The sequence below is a fragment of the Leptonychotes weddellii genome, chromosome 3, assembly GCF_054177405.1.
Source record: "Leptonychotes weddellii isolate Sample4059 chromosome 3, ASM5417740v2, whole genome shotgun sequence".
NCBI lineage: Eukaryota > Metazoa > Chordata > Mammalia > Carnivora > Phocidae > Leptonychotes > Leptonychotes weddellii.
The window spans coordinates 31,561,920-31,582,987 of NC_138371.1; the positions used below are offsets into that span (position 1 = coordinate 31,561,920).

General features: G+C 43.3%; 1 protein-coding gene across 1 annotated transcript in view; it reads right to left on the minus strand.

Moving 5' to 3' along the window:
- LOC115936503 (aldehyde oxidase 2-like) overlaps positions 1–16,646 on the minus strand; it is a 57,258-nt gene extending 40,612 nt beyond the window's left edge. Inside the window, 9 exon segments of the mRNA XM_081815317.1 lie at positions 623–767; positions 2,566–2,646; positions 4,897–4,986; positions 8,261–8,322; positions 9,553–9,679; positions 11,053–11,161; positions 12,647–12,743; positions 14,491–14,544; positions 16,466–16,646. Of these exon segments, the coding sequence (XP_081671443.1) occupies positions 623–767; positions 2,566–2,646; positions 4,897–4,986; positions 8,261–8,322; positions 9,553–9,679; positions 11,053–11,161; positions 12,647–12,743; positions 14,491–14,544; positions 16,466–16,526 (826 nt within the window). The 5' untranslated portion in view covers positions 16,527–16,646.
- Positions 16,647–21,068: the final 4,422 nt, after the last annotated feature.

Here is a 21,068-nt window from a genome sequence, read left to right on the forward strand (position 1 = left end):
GAGCAAGGAGCCCGATGTGGGGCTCGATCCCAGGACCCTGGGATCATGACCTGAGCCGAAGGCAGACGCTTAACGACTGAGCCACCCAGGTGCCCCCCCATACATATTTTAAAACTTCTCTTATATCTACTCACTATTTAACAAAAACAAAATAAAAAAAGATAAGATAAATTAAATGATAAAAAACACCCTCTAATATTTTTTCTCCACACCACAGGGGGTCATGCTGCACACTCCCAGGGTATAGGTATACCCAACTTTGGAGACCACTTTATTATAATATAATATTTGTATTGTGCTTTTATATTATTATCATATACACAATTGACACATATTATTTATATCTAAAATTATAGAAATAATTGGATCATTATATCATATGATATATATCACATATATTCATGACCCAAAATAGCATATTGTGTACTATTATATTATATATCATATGATATAATGATCTAATTATTTCTATAATAATTTTTATAATGCACTACTATATTATAACCTTTTTATTCTAAAGGATGAGGCTTAAAAAGGAGTGTTTGTAGACTGAGAGCGAAGTAGGGGATGGGAGGTCGAGCTCGGCTCTCACAGTGGTGCGAGAAACGCTGTAGTCACTCACCCATTGAGGTGTTGCCCGAGATGAGAGGGGCTTCAGGATGTTTGGCTTTCAGCTCCAGGAGATCCTTGAGGGTGCCAGGGGAAATCCAGGTAACCCTCTCTCCACAAAAGGTCAGGGTTTGTTTTTCTGGCTTCTCTGTCATTCTCTAAGTGCAAAGGACAAGTGTGTCTGCACATGGGCACACCAGCCTTCCAGGTTCCCCGAGGGAGGTATATTCCTCTAGAGAGACTGCAGGAGTCCCGGCGTCCACTTGACTGAAAAGACTCACTACACTCATTGACTAATGCCTGTATTTCCATAATTAGATATTCACTTCTTTAACTTAAGACTTGTTAATATATGTAGTTCTTGGCAGGCAAGTGATGATATAGGTTGGCACCTGTCAATGATACTTCATTATAGATCAATTGAACACAATTCAGTATCATGGTCTTAAAAATCATAATTATACTAATAATCCTAAATTAACATCATCAGCCTGGACTTTTCCTCTGAAATCCAAACTCATAGATCTGAATGAGAACTTGATGTCTCCTCTGAGATGTTTAATAGACATCTCAGATTTAACATATCCCAAACTGAGCTCCTCATACCCCATCCTTTCTGAAGCCCCCAAAAAGGATCCCCCACCAAAAAAATACCCTGCTCTTCCTGAGGTCTTCCTCTTCTCTGTCAATGGCCACTGCCCTTTCCAGCTGTCCAAAGTCCCAGAGTCAGCCTTGATCTCTCTCTCTCCCATACCCCACATCACATCCAGCAGCAAATCCTGTTGGTTCTCCTTCAAAATATATCCAGAATCCACTCTCTTCTCAGCTACATGCTGGCAGCCTGGTCCAGCACCACCATCTCTCAGGATAGATCTACCACCCTGACGAGGCTCGCTGTTCCTTCCTGGGCCTCTCGCCAGGCTATTCCCATCCCAGCAGCCAGAACTATCCCAGATCCCATTACAACATTAATAGGAACCTGCCCCTCCCCTGTCCAACCTCCCTAATCATTTCTCATTTCTCACGGGGTAAAAGTCAGCAGCCTAAGTCCTTGTGGTCTGTTCCCCAGTGGCTTTCCGACCTCATTCACTGTGCTCCAGCCAGGCTGCACCTTGCTCTGCCCCTTGGTCAGGGCAGGTGCTCTCCTACCCTTGACCCCTTTGCACCTGCTGTGTGCACTGCCTGGACTGCTTTTCCCCTACGGTCGAGGCTGCTCCCTCACTTCTGGTGAACTTTTTTCAAATGTTACTTTCTCAGAGAAATCTTCTCTGGTCAGTGTTCCAGCCCCCTTCTCAGTTTTATTTTTTTCCTTCTTACCACTTCTCATTAGCTAACATGCTGTATCTCTTATCTATCATCTTGCTTATTACCTGTCTCTCCTACCAGATGACAACCCCCTGTGGGTAGGTTTTTGTGTTAGTTTTGTTCCTTGCTCTATACTTAGTACCTAGAACAGTGCCTGGCATGTTGGTGGATGATTGATATTTGTTGAATGAGTGAATAAACACATCAGAACCCCTTCAGAAATAGGTATTTTATAGAATGGGACCACTAGATGCCAGAGAGGAGAGAGAGATGCTGATGGAGGGAAGGGTAGGTCATAGGGAGGGCCCTGGAAGTGCTTCTTGGGGTCAATGTACTAGTGTGGCTGCAAGACCAAGTTAGAAGCTGAGCAAAGCTGGATGGCTGGGACAGTCAACAGAGAGATGCTGCAGATGACAGCGGTGAGCATAGTGACAAAGTCATTCAACAAAGAGCCTCAGCTGAGGCTTCAGGGAGTGTGTCCAGGGCATCAGCCAGGGAGGGCTTGCTGAGCTGGGTGGGGACAGGCTTCTTGATGTGATCAAATATTTCCACAGTTTGACAACTTCGCAGGAAGGAAAGGGTGGTTTTATAAAACTTAGTTTATAACCAGTGACATTTGAACAAACACATAAAGCACCCAACTTGTCTTACCAAGAGTTCTGGGGGAAATACGAGCTCCTGGGTAGGGTCCAAGGGCTGGAACTCGTCTTCTGCAAATAACTCTGTGCAAATCTTTATAAAGGGCAGAAGATGGTCTTGTCAGCCCAGCTAAACCAGAAACAGCATTGTAATTCTTTACATTAATTAGGCAAAATGAACATAGTCATAATTCTCCTACTCTCCTAATATGAGAGTAATGGGAAATAGTTCAAACCAAATCAAAGTTTTAAATAAGAATCTTGTTGTAAGAGAAATACTGATTTGCCCCTGATATGATACTAAGGAAAAGAGTATTCTCTGAAATAGTTCAAAGAGTCCCCTGTGAAACACCAAGACCTTATATGAGAAACTATCAGAGGTCAGTAAGTCTGGCACTCAACTCCACTGGGCCCCAGCCACTGTCCTCTCACCAGTCAGGTCAGGATTCAAAATGCTAAAGGCTCTGAGAAGTCCTGAAGTTTAAATAAAAATGACTCTAGACATACATGCCTATACATAAACCACCCACACTAATTTTAATAACAATAGCTAACATTTATGGAGTGTTACATTCCAAGTGCTTTTACATGTATAATTGTTGTTTAGTCCTCACAACAATTATATAAAGAATGTAAATTATCATCTCCATTTTTACCAATTAGAAAACTAAAGCACAGTGGAAAGTTACCCAAACTCTAATCTTGTCTGAAAGAGATCTGTTTTAGCTTTGGAAACACTTATTCCCAGAAAACATTCCTAAAAAGGTGCAGCAAACTGGGAGAACCATGGGAAGCAGAGCTAGAGGTCTGTGTAGTGGAGAAGAACATGGGTAGACATCAGGGGCAGATCTGGGTTCATTCTCAGCTCTGTCACAACTTGGCACCCTCCCAAAAGAAAGGTACTTAACCTTTCTAAAGATAAATGGAAATAATGTATATTTTGAAGGGTAACTTGTGACAATTAGGTGAAATGGATTGACATTTGTCCAACACTCCCCCTCTTTTTCTGTTTCTCTGGGGTCTTTCCAGGTTCCAGAAGAGAAGCTGTTCCTTATAAAGGCTCTTAGTAAGACCCCAGATTGAGGAATTACAGGCCAACGTCTGAATGATCAGTTTTTGCATTAGCTAGAATTAGAAATGTAGGCGGTACCTGGGGACAATAATGTGGTATGTCTTTAAAACCTAGGAATAAGCTGGTGTGTGAGAATGAAAATGTAAAAAAAACATAAAAAGTCAGATCTGAGGAATTAAAGTTTCCCCAAACAGGTGTTAGGCCAGGGCTTAATAGCTGGTCCAATAATAGAAGATCTTAACATAGCTTTAAGAGAAGGAACAGTCATGGGGCAGACCCCTGCCATCCAGCTGGTCTACCCTGATGGAAGAGAGGGGTCTTCTGTGGTATTACCCTTAAGATTATCCAATTGCTCTGCATCCATGTTCACCAAGCAACCTCATTATAATGGAGCTTCCTATGTGTGTTTTCCTATAGGGAAAGGACATGCAGCTCAGTTACCATTAAGATCCACTTTATAATTGGGTTTCTGTAAATGAATATTAGGGCACATTCCAGTTTAAATATCATGTTCTTTTGAGTTTGGTTAAAGTGAGTCAGATGGTCCCCAGAGCCCAGTCATTGCCCAGATGGACTTCCCAAGGCCACAAAATTGAGGATAATTGAATGTATTGACCCCTCTGAGGCACACTGATCCTCTGTGAAGTGTTCATGGAGGGTGCAGCCTACCTTCTTTGGCAATAACCCTCTATTCCACTGCACATCTTCAGACCAAAATGAGGTGACAGTGGGAGGCCGAGAATGGGAACAAGGTAGGTGTGCGGGATAGAAATAGATACAGCAGGGGGATGATGGGCTCGGTTTTGTCTAAGGGCAGCTCTGTTCTCTCAGATTTCCTTGTCTACGGGGAGCGGACCCTATTTTATCCTTATTCCTTGGACAGGCTCCCTTCCTGAGGTTGCAGTGCCCTGTCTCTGCAAAGCAGGGGACGTGGTGATAGAGGACAGCTCTGCCTGAGTGGGACCAGGCACAAAACCCCCTTCCCACCCAAGGATGGGACTCATCAGAGTTGGGGCAGGTCTTTTCCTCTTGTCTGAGTGGGTTTATGTTTTCTCGTTTCATCCCTCCAGAGACTGAAGGGGAAAATCAGAGGCTGGCTTTGAATCACCCCGTTATCAGGTTCCAAATGAAAAGTGCTTTATTCATGCATGTGCTCTGGAGATTTGAAAGTAATGCAGCATACGACCATCAACACTTAACAAGCGAAGTTTTAACACGGGGCCAGCATTAAGCAATACTCTCAGGGAGAGGACGAAACAAACAGGGACTCACGTCACTTTCCCTGCGGAGTGAGGAAGAATCATTTCCTCCAGGATCCAAGCAGCATTTTCCTGTTCCTTTCTGTTGACAGCCATTTGACTCCTAGGACAGTGAAATGCCTTTAGATGAAAAACTTTTTATTTATTTATTTTTATTTATTTTTTTTTTAAAGATTTTTATTTATTTATTTGACAGAGAGATAGCGAGAGCAGGAACACAAGCAGGGGGAGTGGGAGAGGGAGAAGCAGGCCTCCTGCCGAGCAGGGAGCCCGATGTGGGACTCGATCCCAGGACCCCGGGATCATGACCTGAGCCGAAGGCAGACGCCCAACAACTGAGCCACCCAGGCGCCCAGATGAAAAACTTTTTAATAGGTAAATGGGTGTGTGCCTCAAAAGTCTTGGCAACTTAAATGTGACTCCAGACTTTTTTTAGTGGTTTCTGTTGGAACAGGGATAATCACAAGATCTTTTGCTTTATTTCAAAAATAGAATGATTAGGTCGTCTGGGTGGCTCAGTCGGTTAAGTGCCTGCCTTTGGCTCAGATCATGATCCCAGGATCCTGAGATTGAGTCCTACATCAGGCTCCCTGCTTAGAGGGGAGTCTGCTTCTCCCTCTCCCTCTGTGTGCATGTGCTCACTCTCTCTCTCCCTCAAATAAATAAATAAATTTAAAAAAATAAAATGATAATATAGACTATATGAAATATAAAATATGATGTATAATATATAGAAAAATATAATATATAGTATAATAATAATTATTTATATAATAATAAAGAATATAAAGAAGCATAAAAGAAACTGTAATTACCCTATTCCACTGATAATATTTTTATATATTATATATATGTACTATATTTATAGTACAATATACTTTTTATTTTGCCTTTTTATTCATTTATTTGCCTATTATTTTGTTCATTTATGTGTTTATTCATTTATATTGTGAATCTTTTTCCATATCATTAAAATGTCTTTATTTTTTTTAATTTAAATTCAATTAGTCAACATATAATACATCTAAAATGCCTTTAAAATATAATTTTGCTGATCATATAAAAGTCCATCTTCTGGCTATTCTATAATATATTCATAACATTTGCTATTGTTATATACTTAGGTTTTTTCCCTTCATTGTATAACTATAAATAACATATGAACATTTCTGTTCATTCCATGGACAGCTTTGTGTACGTCTCTGAATTTTTTCATAGGTGAATTCCTAGCGGTAGAATTAATTGATATACCTTTTAGGGCAATGATGATTTAATCATTCTCTAGAATATATAAGATCTAGCAACACTGAATGTTATCATTTATATAAGGACCTTTCAGACAAAAGAAAAGAAAAAAATAAAGAAAGATGGAGAAAAAACCTATTTTGGAACCAGGTGTTCTAGGCATTTGGGATCTGCATGGGACTGACTGAGAATGAATGGACAATCGAATTTTACAGCAGGTTTCCATTTACTGGTTCTTTCATTTCCCATTTCCTCCAAATTTACCTCTTGTGTCTTCTTCCTTAAATAATTTCTCCTCAGTATCTAGTAAAATACTTTCTTTCGATACCCCAATTCTCTGCCCAAATGCCTCAGGCTGCCATCTTCCTAACTGTCCAAGAAGCAAAACCATCTGGGCCCAGTGACCAGAGCTTCCTCTCTTACTCAGAGCTCTGAGAGCATCCATGACGGGCCATGAATCAACTATAACAGAAACAGCCCATCTTCTCTTGACCTAGTAGATGTGAGCCTCAGGTATTTCCACTGGGGCCCAGTTTCTTTCACCCATTAAAGTCCCTGGGGCTAGCTGGCTGCAGGTGGGTCTCCGACCACATTTTTGCCTTTATCCCCAGTCTGTGCCTGGAAAGGTGGATAACATCCATATTCCAGAGGGAGAGAGGTTTCCTTTAACTTCCTTTATTCATATTTGACAAGTGCTTCACTTACACTGGCAATTTGATGGGTTTACAAGCTTTTCATTTTATTTCTCAGCTTATCAACTTTGGCTCCCCTGTGTGGCAGCAGAAGTCTAGGACATGCACCTACGGGGGCTGCCTGGCTCTGGGGAGAGGGATACACCTGCTGGTCCACTTCCAGGCCCACCTCTACTATTTGTGGAGCTAGGGCAAGAGTATAAATGGATACCCCGGTCTTGGCCTGCTGCCCTCCTCTTCCCACCCTGGCTCTGTTCTGAACTGAGGGGCCTCAAACACCTGTGTGAACATCCCGGGCTGAATGCCTCAGTTCCGTCCACTCTTTCCAGAAACAGCCAGTTGTTGGCTGCCCTCTAACCTAGGGGGGCACACACTGGCTGTTATGATCTGCCCTAGGAAGATGGGCTCAGGAAGAGGTTGGTGTTAGGCCTGGGAATGGGGTCAAGACCAAATCTGGAGCATGGTCTAGAAAAGGGTGAAGGGTCCAGCTAAACAAGTCACCTTGGCTCCATGGTCTCCTGAGAATGGCTGGAGGAGGGACCAGCAAGGGGCCTTTCCAAATGTGGAGTCCCCCTTGCTTGGGAATAAGGGCAGTACTGCACACATCCATCCTGCCTCAGCAGCATTGTCAGGAAACTGTAGCAACTAAGTGCCAGCCAGAACTTTGCTGCATGCTTTGCAAATGATTTCTCATTTGATCTTCACAGCAGCCCAGTGAAGCACCCCATTTTATCTTATTTTATTTTATTATTTTAAAAGATTTTATTTATTTATTTGTCAGAGAGAGCAAGCACAAGCCGGGGGAGCAGCAGGCAGAGGGAGAAGCAGGCTTCCCGCCGAGCAGGAAGCCCTATGCGGGACTCGATCCCAGGACCCCGGGATCATGACCTGAGCAGAAGGCAGATGCTTCACTGACTGAGCCACCCAGGCGTCCATCACCCCACTTTATGACGGAAACTCCCTGTGCTCTTGTACTTGGGGTTGAATTTTGGATTCCACTCTGCATATTTGGTTTCTTTACCTGCTTAAACTTTTCCAGCCAGTCTGAATTCTTGGAACTCACCTTGCCTCCCCAAAGCAAATTCCACACCTTTGCTTGTCTCCTTGGGTTTGCTGGAACCCTCCTACCTGTGCTGTCCTGGTGTCTCGTGTAACTAGTGATGGAAGATATCTGGATGCCTGGTTAGATCCCTGCCTGCCCTCTGTGGTGGGGTGTGGAACACCAGAGGTGTTGTAACTTTCACCCTATCCTCAACAAATAGCTAAAATTCTCATGAGTCAGTTGAAACTAACTCACTTGGTCTCCCGTTGAAACTAACTCACTTGGTCTCCCTTATAGTCTGTTTAGATGATCTAAACAGTTCAACCCCTGTATTCCCAGCCTTGACCAGCTGTCACTGTCATTCTTGCTCTGTAGGGTGTCCCCAGTCACCTACTCACCACACAGAAGGTCCTTCCACTCGTGAGAATTGGCCGATACCCGGTGCAGCGGCACAGATTACCTTATCAGAGAAGAAGCATGCTTATCAGTAGGCTTTATTTTCACTAGTTTCTTTCCAAAGTTAAAACAGACCTAGGTTTTGTTGTTGTTGTTGTTTTTGAGAGTGTTTAAATATCTGCCAGACCGTCCAATGCTTTTTTCCTCTTCTTAGAACATGAACCTTCCCACCACATCAATCCCAGTTTTATTTTCTGTCCTAAAGAAGATGATCATCCATCTGGTGAGCTCACTTGCATTCATCTATTAGTTTATTCATTCATTCAACATGTGTCTATGTAAGATACAGGGGATCCTAAAACAAGAAAACGTAGGCCAGTTCTAAGGCACGGTATGATTCTCCGTAATGGGGCAGAGAGAGCAAAGGAAGCAACTGGTAGATTACGAGGGTGTCTGTGCTCACCCTTCAGGTCTCAATCTAAGAATCTGTGTATTTAACAGGCGACTTGTTTAGAGACTGTTGACACCTGAGAATGGTGTTTATTGATCCTGCAAAAGGGATATGACTAGGTACTCCTCTCTAGTAACTTAAACCCATTTTTAAATTTAAAAGCGTCCTTTCAATATGTGAAGGGCTCTGTTGTGGGTTGAACTGTGTCCTCCAAAAAAGATATGTGAGGTTCTGACACCTGGAACCTATGAATGTGACCTTAATTGGAAATAGGACCGCTGCAGATATACTCAAGTTAAATTGAGGTCATACTGGATTAGAGTCCGTCCTAATCCTTATAAGAACTAGTGTCCTTATAAGAAGAGGAAAATTTGGACACAGACACAGGGGGGGAAGCCCATGAGAAGACAGGGGCAGAGACTAGGGTGATGCGTCAAGGAATGCCAGGTTGGTTGTCAAGCACCAGAGGCAAAGAAAAGGCAAGGAGGAGTCCTCTTTTAGAGCTTTCAGAGGGAGCACGGCCCTGCTGACACCTTGGTTTCAGACTTGTAGCCTCCACAGCTGTGAAAGAATAAATTCCTGTTGTTTTAACTGACCTAGTTGGTGACACTGTTATCACAGCCCCAGTGAAGGCAGCCAAGTAAGTCACTGGATAGAGAACTCAGGTGTCAAGATGTGTGTGTGTGGCCTCTCCAGCAAGTGCTCTGCCATTCCTCTCTGCTCCTGGGTGAGCTGTAGCTACTTTAGAAACAACCAGGGGGCCCCTGAGTGGGGCTGAGATGACCTTGTGAATGGGGTGGAGCAGCCTGAAGCGTGTGGTGTTTTTTTCCATGTCAGCCCTACCTCCCAGGGCTTCCACGAGCTGTTCCTCTGAGGGCTGCGGGTGGTTCCTAAGCAGCGTGTACATGGACATCACCATCCCAGGGGTGCAGAACCCACGCTGGGTGCCGTGGCTCTTGGCGATCCTCTCCTAGAAGGACACATGCATGATCACAGGCCTTTCTGTTGTCACCACTCCTCACCAGAGTCCCCATCTGGCACCTCCCTTATCATGCTGGAACCCAGTGCCTGAGCAGTGCACCCCTGCCCTGGCTCAGAGATGGCCAGCATCCCCTTTCCTATGCTGCTCTGAAGGAGGTGACCCAGAAGCCATATTCTATCATTATAATCATCTCTCAAGCTCAGATGCCCAGATCCTTCTAACTGGGAGTTGACAGTGTGCAGCTTCTCTTCCCAGAGAATTGTCTGGAAATCAGTAATTATAAGGAAAGTACGTGTACGTGTCAGAAATGATTTTCTTGAATACCTCCATGTCTTGTCCAGCTTAATTCTGACCATGGGGTCACCTCTTTTTGATTGATTTGGAGACTATTTACTGTTGACCTCACTTTACCTTCTTTAAATTCTTTTGTGTTGGCTCAAAAGGAATTCTACTTTCAAAGAGCCAAGATTTTTGTCTGTGTCCTAGATCCTTGCTATTTAAAGTGTAGTCCATGGACCAGTGCTGTCGGTTCTACCTGGGAGCTTGCAGGAAGTGCAAAACCTCAGGCCTCTGCTCCAAAACTCCTGACTCAGAATCTGTATTTTTAACAAGCTCCCAGATGATTCTTAGCACACTAAAATTTGGGAAGCCCTGTTCTGGATTTCAGAGTGTTATCCTCTTTGATCTCCCCAGACATTCTAGTAAATTCTGCTGGGTCCTTGGCCTTTGCTGACCTTTCCTGGAATTGATTCTCATGTTGTGAAACCCAGAGACCCTCTGGGTTCCTCCTGCTGGAAGCACCTGCGGTACTGCTGGATCTGGACCTATGATTCTCCAGTTCTCTAGCTCCCTTCTTTGTGACAATGACAGAGGAGTCGATGTGTTTTCTGCCAACGCTTAAAACCAGCCTCTGTGTTCCAGCTTCAAGTTAAGATTTGGAGAAATGATTGTCCATGTGCTCTGGTACAGTCAGCCTCAGTTCTGATTTTACTCTCAAGACCTCCTATGCCACAGGGAATGATCCTGAGTTTTATCTTGTTCGCCTCTGACATTTTATCCTATGAATAATATCCTGTGTACAATATTTACTGCAGCCTATAGTCACATAGGCATCAATCAATGTTTTGATAATCCTGCTTATCATTCAAGTGGAAAAAGTAAGAAAAAAAGATGATCGTCTGATAAAATGTGGATGGATTTCCAGCTTTCTTTAAATCACCTAGGTGTTATTATCTTGATCAATATGCATCCAAAGCTTCTACTTACCTGATTACAACCTAGAAGCTCCAGGCAGCACAGTCAACACGGTGTTGGTTAAAAAGAAAAAGTTAAGAAGTGAGAAAATTACAGTGTGCTCTTACCTGCACTGGGTGAAGTCTGGTGTTGATGCTTCCAACACCTTCCATGGTGGTGACAGCAGCCCTGTACAGAGAGCAGATGGGCACCAGGCACGCAGTAATGGAGAAGTGTCTTCATATGAGCAACACAGGAAAATCAAGGAGAGTAACACAGTCCTGCCTCTTGGAGAATCTGGGAACCAAGAAGGGCAGCAGAAAACTCCCCAAGCCTATCATTCAGCTTGGGGGATGGGGAACTGGAGGGGTGACAGGGAAGGAGAATTTAGAGTCCTCTCTGCTGACACTGTACTATCTGTAAGAATTGAGGATCCTTAGAGGGAACCTGGGCATTCTGAACTTCAGAAAAACTTTCTAAGCCCATATAGACCCACTTGGGTCTGGACTCAATGGGAATGGATTCATGTCATCAGGAGTATGATTGGACCTCAACTAGTATTCATTAGGATATTGACCCCATAACAGGTAAAAGGTACACTTATGTCTTTTATGTTTACATTTGAGAATTTTTTTGCTTGTTAATTTTAAAATCTCTGGATAAGTTCATTCAACAGTGGAATGACATGTGTTCTGAGGCCATTTCTTGATTTCTTGGGCCAGTGGATTTGGGGGCAGCCCAAGTCCTGGAATCTGGCCCTTAATTAAAGGATGCAATTGTGGCCCAGGTCCCTGCTCTGCAGGGTTGGTTCAGCCCAGCAGTAGAAAAGGCATTATCTTCAGAACCAGAACATGTAGGGGTTCAAGTCCTTGTTCTAGAAACTTGTGTGATCTTGAACAAGTCACTTCATCTCTTTAAGCCTCAGTTTCCTCATCTGTAAAATGAATGGTTTGCCTAAATTGGGGTTTCTTAACATGGGACGCATAGATGTGTTGGGTTTGGCCAGCAAACCCTGAGGTGGTGAATGAAAAGATTACTCCAGACACCTTAGTAGGAGAAAGGAGAAGGCGAGGGGGGACCAGAAGCTCTAGTTGCGAAAGGTCCCAAGCTGGCTTCTGTCTGCCCCCACCTTTATTGTGAATGTTATCAACACAACAAGGGAATAAGAAAAACAGGAAGGACTGTGAAATCTTAAAAATCAGGGCAATGGCCTAGGGAGTATTGTGTGATTAGAACGAGCTGTGCTCATGACGCATGTGCAGACAGGAAGTACATGGAGTACATGACCGCCAAAGATAAATGTTTCTCCGAAGTCAAGCATTTACTCCCTGGATGAGCACATTGAGCTGCTATGAGGATCTGGCTGTTTTCAGCCCAGAAACCTTAAAGGGGCCCAGTTTTCTGGACACTCCTTCTTTGCTTTTCAACTGGTCTCACCCCGGGAGGCATGTGTTTATTAAATCTTCTCTAGACAGGCAGTATGAATTCCCACACAGATGGGCCTTAGGAGGTCTGTAATCTCCCTGAAAGTATGTGCAAAATATAATTAGTTTATGTACTTTCTGAGTAGAGAGCTCATAGCTTTTATCCAATTTTCAGAGGGGTTGAAGATCTAAGGAGGGTTAGAATCACAAGGGCTTAGAGACATTTTGCGCTCAGATGGGAATACAAGCCTGGCAAAGAAACAAAGCCCTCCTGGCCTCTGGCTTCTGGGTAGGATACCTGATCTTCGCGGACAGAGGGTCACACTTCGACACCATCACAGTGCAGGCCCCACACCCTCCTCCTCCACAGGCGTACTTGGTTCCTGTGAGGCATACTAGAGAGGCTGTTCAGGGAAAAGATGCATGGCACACATGTCACCCCCTTACAGCTGCCTCCCTGGGGTGTCACTAGGGAGGAAGGTCTTCTTTTGGGGGGTGAAGGGTAGGTCTGAGAAGTCATTTGCCTGCCAGGTCTCAGTAAAGGCCACTCTAGATCCTATTAGTGGTGTGATACTGAACAGACTAACCTTTCCTGTCAGTTTTCTCACTTGCAAAGAGGGAAAAGTAATACCTACTTTATCTTCACAGGCTTATCATGAACATCTTATAGGACGATGGCTGTAAAAGCCCTTTGAAAAGCCCTAATTCGTTATAGGTATTCTGGGTCCCAATCGTGTAATTGGGAGAGAAGATCTTATTTTTAGCAGTTCAATGTATTCTAGTTTTGTCCATTTGTATTGCATTAGTTTTGTTTTTTAATTATTTTATTTTTTCTTTTTAATTTTTAAAATTTAAATTCAATTAATTAACATATAATATTAATTTCAGAGGTAGAGGTCAATGATTCACCAGTCTTATATGATACCCATCCCTCATTATTACATCACAAGTCCTCCTGAATGTCCATCACCCAGCTACCCCGTTCCCTCACCCCCCTCTCCTCCAAGGAAACCTCAGTTTGTTTCCTACAATTAAGAGTCTTATGGTTTGAAAACAAGTGACTGAGCCTTTGGCAAAAACTCCCATCCTTACTTTCAGATCTCACCTAACGTGTCCCTGTGCTCTTGCTTGGTCAGAGTCAGAGCCCAAATCCAGGCTCAGACTCCACCCCCTCTCTTTACTCCTCCTTCTTCCTAATTGTGGTCCACTTCCAGCCAGTTTAGTTTATGAGATTGGATGTAATTCATTCGACTGGTTCAGAAGATTTCAGAATCACTGACTTTTTTTTTTTTAAGCCATAAGGCTTGTTCATCTAAACTAAGTTCTAACATCAGATGCTTATCAGAGAGGCACGTAAATGAGTGGAGTGGGCTGCGTGTACCTGGAGAGCTTGTGCCCATTCTAGATAGGGCGCTAGGGCAGTCCCTCCCTGCTCAGCAAGACGGCTGCCATGCAGCAACGACTACTTTCTCGTTTCTCATGAGAAGCTGAAAAATCTGGAGTTTTTAAAATATGAGATTTCCTAATTTTCAAACATTGATAACTAACTAAACACCATGTGGACTTTTAAGCAAAACTTGTCCATGGGCTGACTCCATCAATTTATAATTTCTGCCATTTCTTTACTTACCTTTTGGCTTCTCGGAGAGATACATTAGACCTACCACTTAAAATGTTTGTCATTATGAAGATCTCAATTTCAGAATATAAAATGGTCGGGAAAAATCTCTCATAAGAGAACGGATGTAGGGAAAGACTATCTTTTCTGATGACACATTCTCTTCCTGAATCTGGAGAATCTGGTTTCCTGCCAGGACAGGGTACATGCAACATAAACCTCGATTATATAACCACCCTCCTGGGGATTTGGAGAGCCCTTAAAGGAATAATTAGTGCTGAAGTAAAGAGCTTAGCTTCTATTTCATTGCTATTAAATCCAGATATAAGAAGCTCTGGGGAAACTTCATCCTCTCCAAATAGCCCAATTAACTTACTATCCTTAAAACCACTGCCAAAAGCAGAGACAGCAAGGGCCAACGGGGCCGACTGGAGACAGAGAAGTTAGATTAGTTTTCATAATCATAGCAGGCTTAAGTTTTAAGGCAAACATAGACACTGCCCAGATTTTGATCAAAAGAATCCAGTTCTTTCGTAGGAAGGTCAGCAGAGTGACTTCTGGGTCCACATTCCTATCACCTGCGTTGGAAACAGAAAAGAGATTTATTATGGGGATCGAGAGGGTGACCCACAGTAATGTCTGCCGTGGCCTGCTTGATTTAGGCACTCGGGTATAATACTTTCATTTGCCCATTTATTTTTTTGCTCTGAAGGCAAACAAGTTTCATATATGTGTACAGAGCTGGAGACTTACCAAGTGTGACAACAATGCTTTTATATGTGATTAGAGTGGGGGGCCACCGCTGGGTAAGCCCCCACTGGGAGTTACATTCTTCACGTTTGCTCCATTACCTGTGTGTGTGGAATCTTCCAACTCAGTCTTTTGTACTCTTGGAATATTTGAAACGGGGGAGAGACTTGGATGCTGTGTGTGTGTGTGTGTGTGTGTGTGTGCGTGTGTGTGTGTACAATGCAGGGTCCTGGAGGGAAGGCATCTAGACAGGAAGTTGCTCATCTGGCACTTCTGAGACACCTCCCTTGGGGAGCACACGTGATAGTATGAGCGACCTCCAGAGTTGGTGGCAGAAATGGGAGGTGGGGAGAGTTGCTGTCATCCTGAAGGGGTCCCTGAGTGTGCCAGTCCTCTCATGGCAGAGCGGCTAATGGTGAGACTCGTCCCAGCTCAGGACGCAGGGTATCTCTGGTGGTACACTAGAATCTCTCCCTCCCTCTCCTCGAAAAGTGGAGGATTATCACTCAGAAGCCTGGAGGGATCTTCTCTGGTGCTTCTTTCCCACTTGCTTATTTGGGGATATTTCCTTTGACTTTATCTTAGGGTGTCCTGTAAACACCTCCAGCCATTCTGTGGCATCACAGGAAAGGAAGACACAGTGGTCTACTCATGTTAGGGTCTTCCTTTCTTCCTAGAAGAAAAACATGAATTTGTGTAGACCCTCCCCCTACAAAATAATTTTGGGCTCATGACTCAGAAGGGATTTGGAACAGAAAATAGACAAAGGAGACTCCAAAGCCTAGGCAGGTGGAACAAGTGAGTTAGGACTCAGCTCATGAATGAAGGTTTGGAAAAATGTATGGTGGCTACTGGCTGTGGATGCTGGTTACAGGAGACAGAGTTATAAGGCACATGAGGAGAACTCTATGTTCTATCTCCTTTCTTGGGGTGGGAGGGTGGACAAGGCCAAATCCCAGTTAGGTTTGTGGGATTGGAGTGCAGAGGGGCCTTGGAGGAGGTGGCAAGAGCGCAGCGAAGCCACATGCTTTGGGAACTACAGAAAGGTTCCCCGGAGAGATAGAGGCTCATGAGCAGAGCGGGCCTGGCAGAGGGCACTGAGGGTCAACCAGCAGCTGTGCGGCCTGATGGCGGGCACTGACAGGGGAGAGTGACAATGGCAGAAGCCACTCTTCTTGTCACACAGGTTCCCCCTAGAACTTAGTTGCAACCTGGGAAAGGGGACTGAAAATTGACGGCAATTACATTTCAACTAATTCTGATTAATGAAGTCTCGAGAGAAAAATTAAGTTGATAAATATAAAAATAAACAAAGCTCTATTTCTTGTCCCCCTGAGCTTGGGGATCAAGATATGTTACTAGATATAGTGCTACCAGGATATCAGGCCCAGTGCTAAGTGCTTTATAAGGACCCAGGGGATTCCTACTAGATGAAAGAAGCATCTCGCTTTTAATCTTTTTAGGAAGTAGATTCCAGAGATGAGTACTCTGAGGCTCAGGGAGCTGAAGTAACTTGCATAAAGTTACACAGTAAATGGCAGGGCTGGATTGGAACCAGACTGCCTGATGCCAAGGCATGTGTGATTAACCCTGATGCTTTACCACCTCCCCATATTCTCAGAAGCTAGACCTTGGCTGAGTGGGCAAGAGGCCAAATTAGGATGGGTTCCTAGTCCCTGACTGGACAAGAACTGCCCTTAAGCTAGTAGTTTCCTGCTGTCTCTGCAAGCCACAGTAGTACCACACAACACTTAACCTTTCTCCCATTCACAAAGAAAACCAAGTCGTCCAATTTCGATGGGCAAGGCATTGCACCTGTAAATCAATTTTGCCTTACAACTCTAGGTGCAGATGTTCTTTGGCACCAGTCAGAGAAATGAAAATTTAGCGCCAAGCAACTGTGCAGAAGCAGGCAGCTTAGAGCCCCAGAGAGCAGGGCAAGGGGTGGAGACTTCCCTGTTTTGTGGCCTTTTAAGTCTAGGGTGCCTGTGTGGCCTGGCCTCTTCCTCTGCTTCCCACCAATCTTGGCTTCGCAGCTCCCTCCATGCACAGCCCACTCTTCTTGCTTTCTTGTGAGTTGGAGTGCTCTAGTGTGAAAACCATAAACAACCACCTAAACTTAAACCCACTCTGCACACTGTCTTAGCCCCAGGAATATACTCTGGACAGATTTCATTCTTCTCAAAGAGAGCTAGAAGTGGGCCTTCTGAGACCTCCCACTTTTCCCAACTTTTTTCTTACTCTAGCTGCAGAAATGTCCTCATAGGAAAACATGGATAAGTGCACTCTGTGCCCTAAAGTGGAGGGGTGGGGTGCCACATCCACCCAGCCCCTCCCTACTTCCTCACACCTAGAGGATTGCTCCACTGGAAAAGAGTGATATAGTCAAAGCAACCACTTTGCAGGTGAATAAAACGAGGCCCAGATATGTGAGATCAGTAGCTCAGGGTCACATAGAAAGTTAAGTGGCAAAGCAGGAAACCAAACCAAGATCTCCTGGCTTAAAACACCTTAAGTGTATCGACAGATTCCTTAATAAAAAGAAAAATATAATTTTTATTTTTCTGAAACTCTCCAGTTAGATACGAGGAGATAAAATCAAGCAGTTCTTGTTCTTTCAGCTCAAGTAATGCCCAGGACTTGGCCTCACATAAGAGTAAAGCAGGTAGCTGCTCAACTGGACTGGTTTCAAGAGAGGAGACCAGACTTCTCTGCTCCCTAACACTTCTTCACAAGTGCATGGAGCCTTGGCACACCATTGCTAGAGTCAACCCTTTGTCTTAAGATGACCTCACTTTGTGACAGGGCCTCAAGCCAGTGCCAGCAAAGACCTAGTATCATCCTGACTTGGCTAACTGAGGACGATCCCCTTTCCTACTTGGTCCACATGTGGCTTCAGAATCCTGCCCACCACAGAGCTAGTCCGGAAACACTCCTAATTGAATGGAGTTGGTAGCTTCCAATTTTCTTTACAATTCTAATGCCGAGGTTCCAGGCATCTTCCTACACTTGTGGAGACAAGTGTTTACACACATGTTTCAGTGCATATGCAGGTGTTTCACATGTGTTAAAAGTTGCTGAATAAACCCACAACAAGGTCCTGAGAGGAGATGTTGGAGAGCATGCTGTGAATTAGGTATGACCTTTAGGTCAGTGTTTTTGATCATGTCACTCCTGCTAAAAATACCCTCAGTAGCTCTCCGAGGCCTGGAACATAAGGTCCTAACTCCTTAGTGCAGGATGCAAAGCCCTCCATAGTCTGTCCTTATTTCAGGCCTCAGACTTTTGCTGTTCAAAAAAAATCTCGTGCTCCAGCCAAATTACTCTTCTCATTGCCATTCTTCTGCTTAAACCTGGCATTGCTCTACTCAAAACCTTCCAATGGCCTCCCAGAGCACTTAGCAAAACCCCATATACTTTCCATGGAGGCCCCATGGGACTGGCCCTGCCCACCTCTCCAAGTGCATCTTCAAACAATTCCTCCCTTGTCTGTAATCCCTGCTATCTTGGTCTTCCCCTGCTTCTTGAACATGTGGAATTCTTTCCTGTCCCAAGACCTTGGTGCGTGTTATTCATTTGGCCTCAACTTCTCTTCACTTAGACGTTGGTATGGCTGGTGCCTTCTTGCTATGTGGGTCTGAGCTCTTCCCTGATCACTCAGTCTGCAGTAGTATCTCTGGCACTCTCTTTTCTACCATGCTGATTCATTTTCTCCATAGCACTTGTTGCTACCTGACATGGATATTTGTTCATCTTTCTATTTGCTTTCTCTACTAGAACATAATCTCCATGAGGGTTTGCATATTACTTTCAACTCACCACTGTATCCTAGAATGAGTAAATTCCCACAGAATAAATGCCCAATAAGTATTTGTTAAATGACTGAAGAAGGCTCTTCCATGTCTACAATCAGAACAACCCTGTTCCTATCCTGCTATGATTGCCCTCCTTCCCTCTTTATCTACCATCAAAAAGCAGCATTGAATTTCCTCTCCCTTCTTTTTTTAAATTTAATTTTATTTACATTCAATTAATTAACATATAGCATATTATTAGTTTCAGAGATAGAGTTCAGTGATTCATCAATTGTATATAACACCCAGTGTTCATTACATCATGTGTAATGGATGGACATCCATTATGTCCCTACTTCTTCACATCTAGAGGATCCTCACACACTAAGGACATCCTTAATGTCCATCACCTAGTCTTCTGCCCATTTCTTGACTGGATTATTTATTCTTTGGGTGTTGAGTTTGATAAATTCTTTATAGACTTTGGATACTAACCCTTTATCTGATAAAACATTTGCAAATATCTTCTCCCATTCAGTAGGCTGTCTTTTGGTTTTGTGGACTGTTTCCTTTGCTGTGCAAAAGCTTTTTATCTTGATGAAGTCCCAATAGTTCATTTTTGCCTTTGTTTCCCTTGCCTTTGGAAATGTGTCTAGCCAGAAATTGCTGTGGCCGAGATCAAAGAGGTTGCTGCCTGTGTTCTCTTCTAGGATTTTGATGGATTCCTGTCTCACATTTAGGCCTTTCATCCATTTTCAGTTTATTTTTGTGTACGATTTAAGAAAATGGTCCAGTTTCATTCTTCTGCACGTGGCTGTTCAATTTTCCCAACACCATTTGTTGAAGAGACTGTCTTTTTTCCATTGGACATTCTTTCCTGCTTTGTCCAAGATTAGTTGACCTTAGAGTTGAGGGTCCATTTCTGAGTCCTCTACTCTGTTCCATTGACCTATGTGTCTGTTTTTGTGCCAGTACCATACTGTCTTGATGATTATAGCTTTTTAATAGAGCTTGAAGTCTGGAATTGTGAAGCTACCAGGTTTAGTTTTCCTTTTCAACTTTCCTTTGGTCATTTGGGGTCTTTTCTAGTTCCATACAAATTTTAGGATTTGTTCCAGCTCTGTGAAAAATGTTGATAGTATTTTGATAAGATTGCTCTGGGAAGCATAGACATTTTAACAATATTTGTTCTTCTGATCCATGAGCATGGAACGTTTTTTCATTTCTTTGTGTCTTCCTCAATTTCTTTCATGAGTGTTCTATAGTTTTCAGAGTACAGATCCTTTACCTCTTTCATTAGGTTTATTCCCAGGTATCTTATGGTTTTTGGTACAATTGTAAATGGGATCTATTCCTTAATTTCTCTTTCGTCTCATTGTTAGTGTATAGAAATGCAACTGATTTCTGTGCATTGATTTTATATCCTGCCACTTTGCTGAATTTCTGTAGGAGTTCTAGCAATTTTGGGGTGGAGTCTTTTGGGTTTTCCACATAGAGTACCATGTCATCTGCAAAGAGTGAAAGTTTGACTTCTTCTTTGTCTGTTCGGATGCCTTTTATTTCTTTTTGTTGTCTGATTTCTGAGACTAGGACTTCTAGTACTATGTTGAACAGCAGTGGTGATAGTGGACATCCCTGCCGTGTTCCCAACCTTAGGGGAAATGCTCTCAGTTTTTCTCCATTGAGAATGATAGTCACTGTGGGCTTTTCATAGATGGCTTTTATAATACTGAGGTATGTTCCCTCTATCCCTACACTGTAAAGTGTTTTAATCAAGAAAGGATGCTGTACTCTGTCAAATGCTTTTTCTGCATCTGTTGAGAGGATTATATGCTCCTTGTCCTTTCTTTTATTTATGTAGTGTATCACACTGATTGATCTGCAGATGTTGAACCACCCTTGCAGCCCGGGAATAAATCCTACTTGGTTTTGGTGAGTAATCCCTTTACTGTACTGTTGGATCCTATTGACTAGTATCTTGGTGAGAATTTTTGCATCCACGTTCAGCAGGGATATTTGTCTGTAATTCTCCTTTTTGATGGATCTTTGTCTGGCTTTGGGATCAAGGTAATGCTGGCCTCATAGAAAGAGTTGGGAAGTTTTCCTTCCATTTCTATTTTTCTGAAACAGCTTCAAAGGAATAGGTATTAAGTCTTCTTTAAATGTTTGGTAGAATTCCCCTGGGAAGCCATCTGGCCTTGGACTCTTGTTTGTTGGGAGATTTTTGATTAAGGCTTCAATTTCCTTGCTCATTATGGGTCTGTTCAGGTTTTCTATTTCTTCCTGTTTCAATTTTGGTATTTTATACGTCTCTAGGAATGCATCCATTTCTTCCAGGTTGCTTAATTTGTTGGCATAGAGGTGCTCATAATATGCTCTTATAAGTGTTTGCATTTCTTCAGTGTTGGTTGTGATCTCTCCTCTTTCATTCATGATTTTATTAATTTGGGTCCTTTCTCTTTTCTTCTTGATCTTGATAAGTCTGGCTAGGGTTTTATTAATCTTATTAATTCTTTCAAAGAACCAGCTCCTAGTTTCATTGATCTGTTCTACTGTTC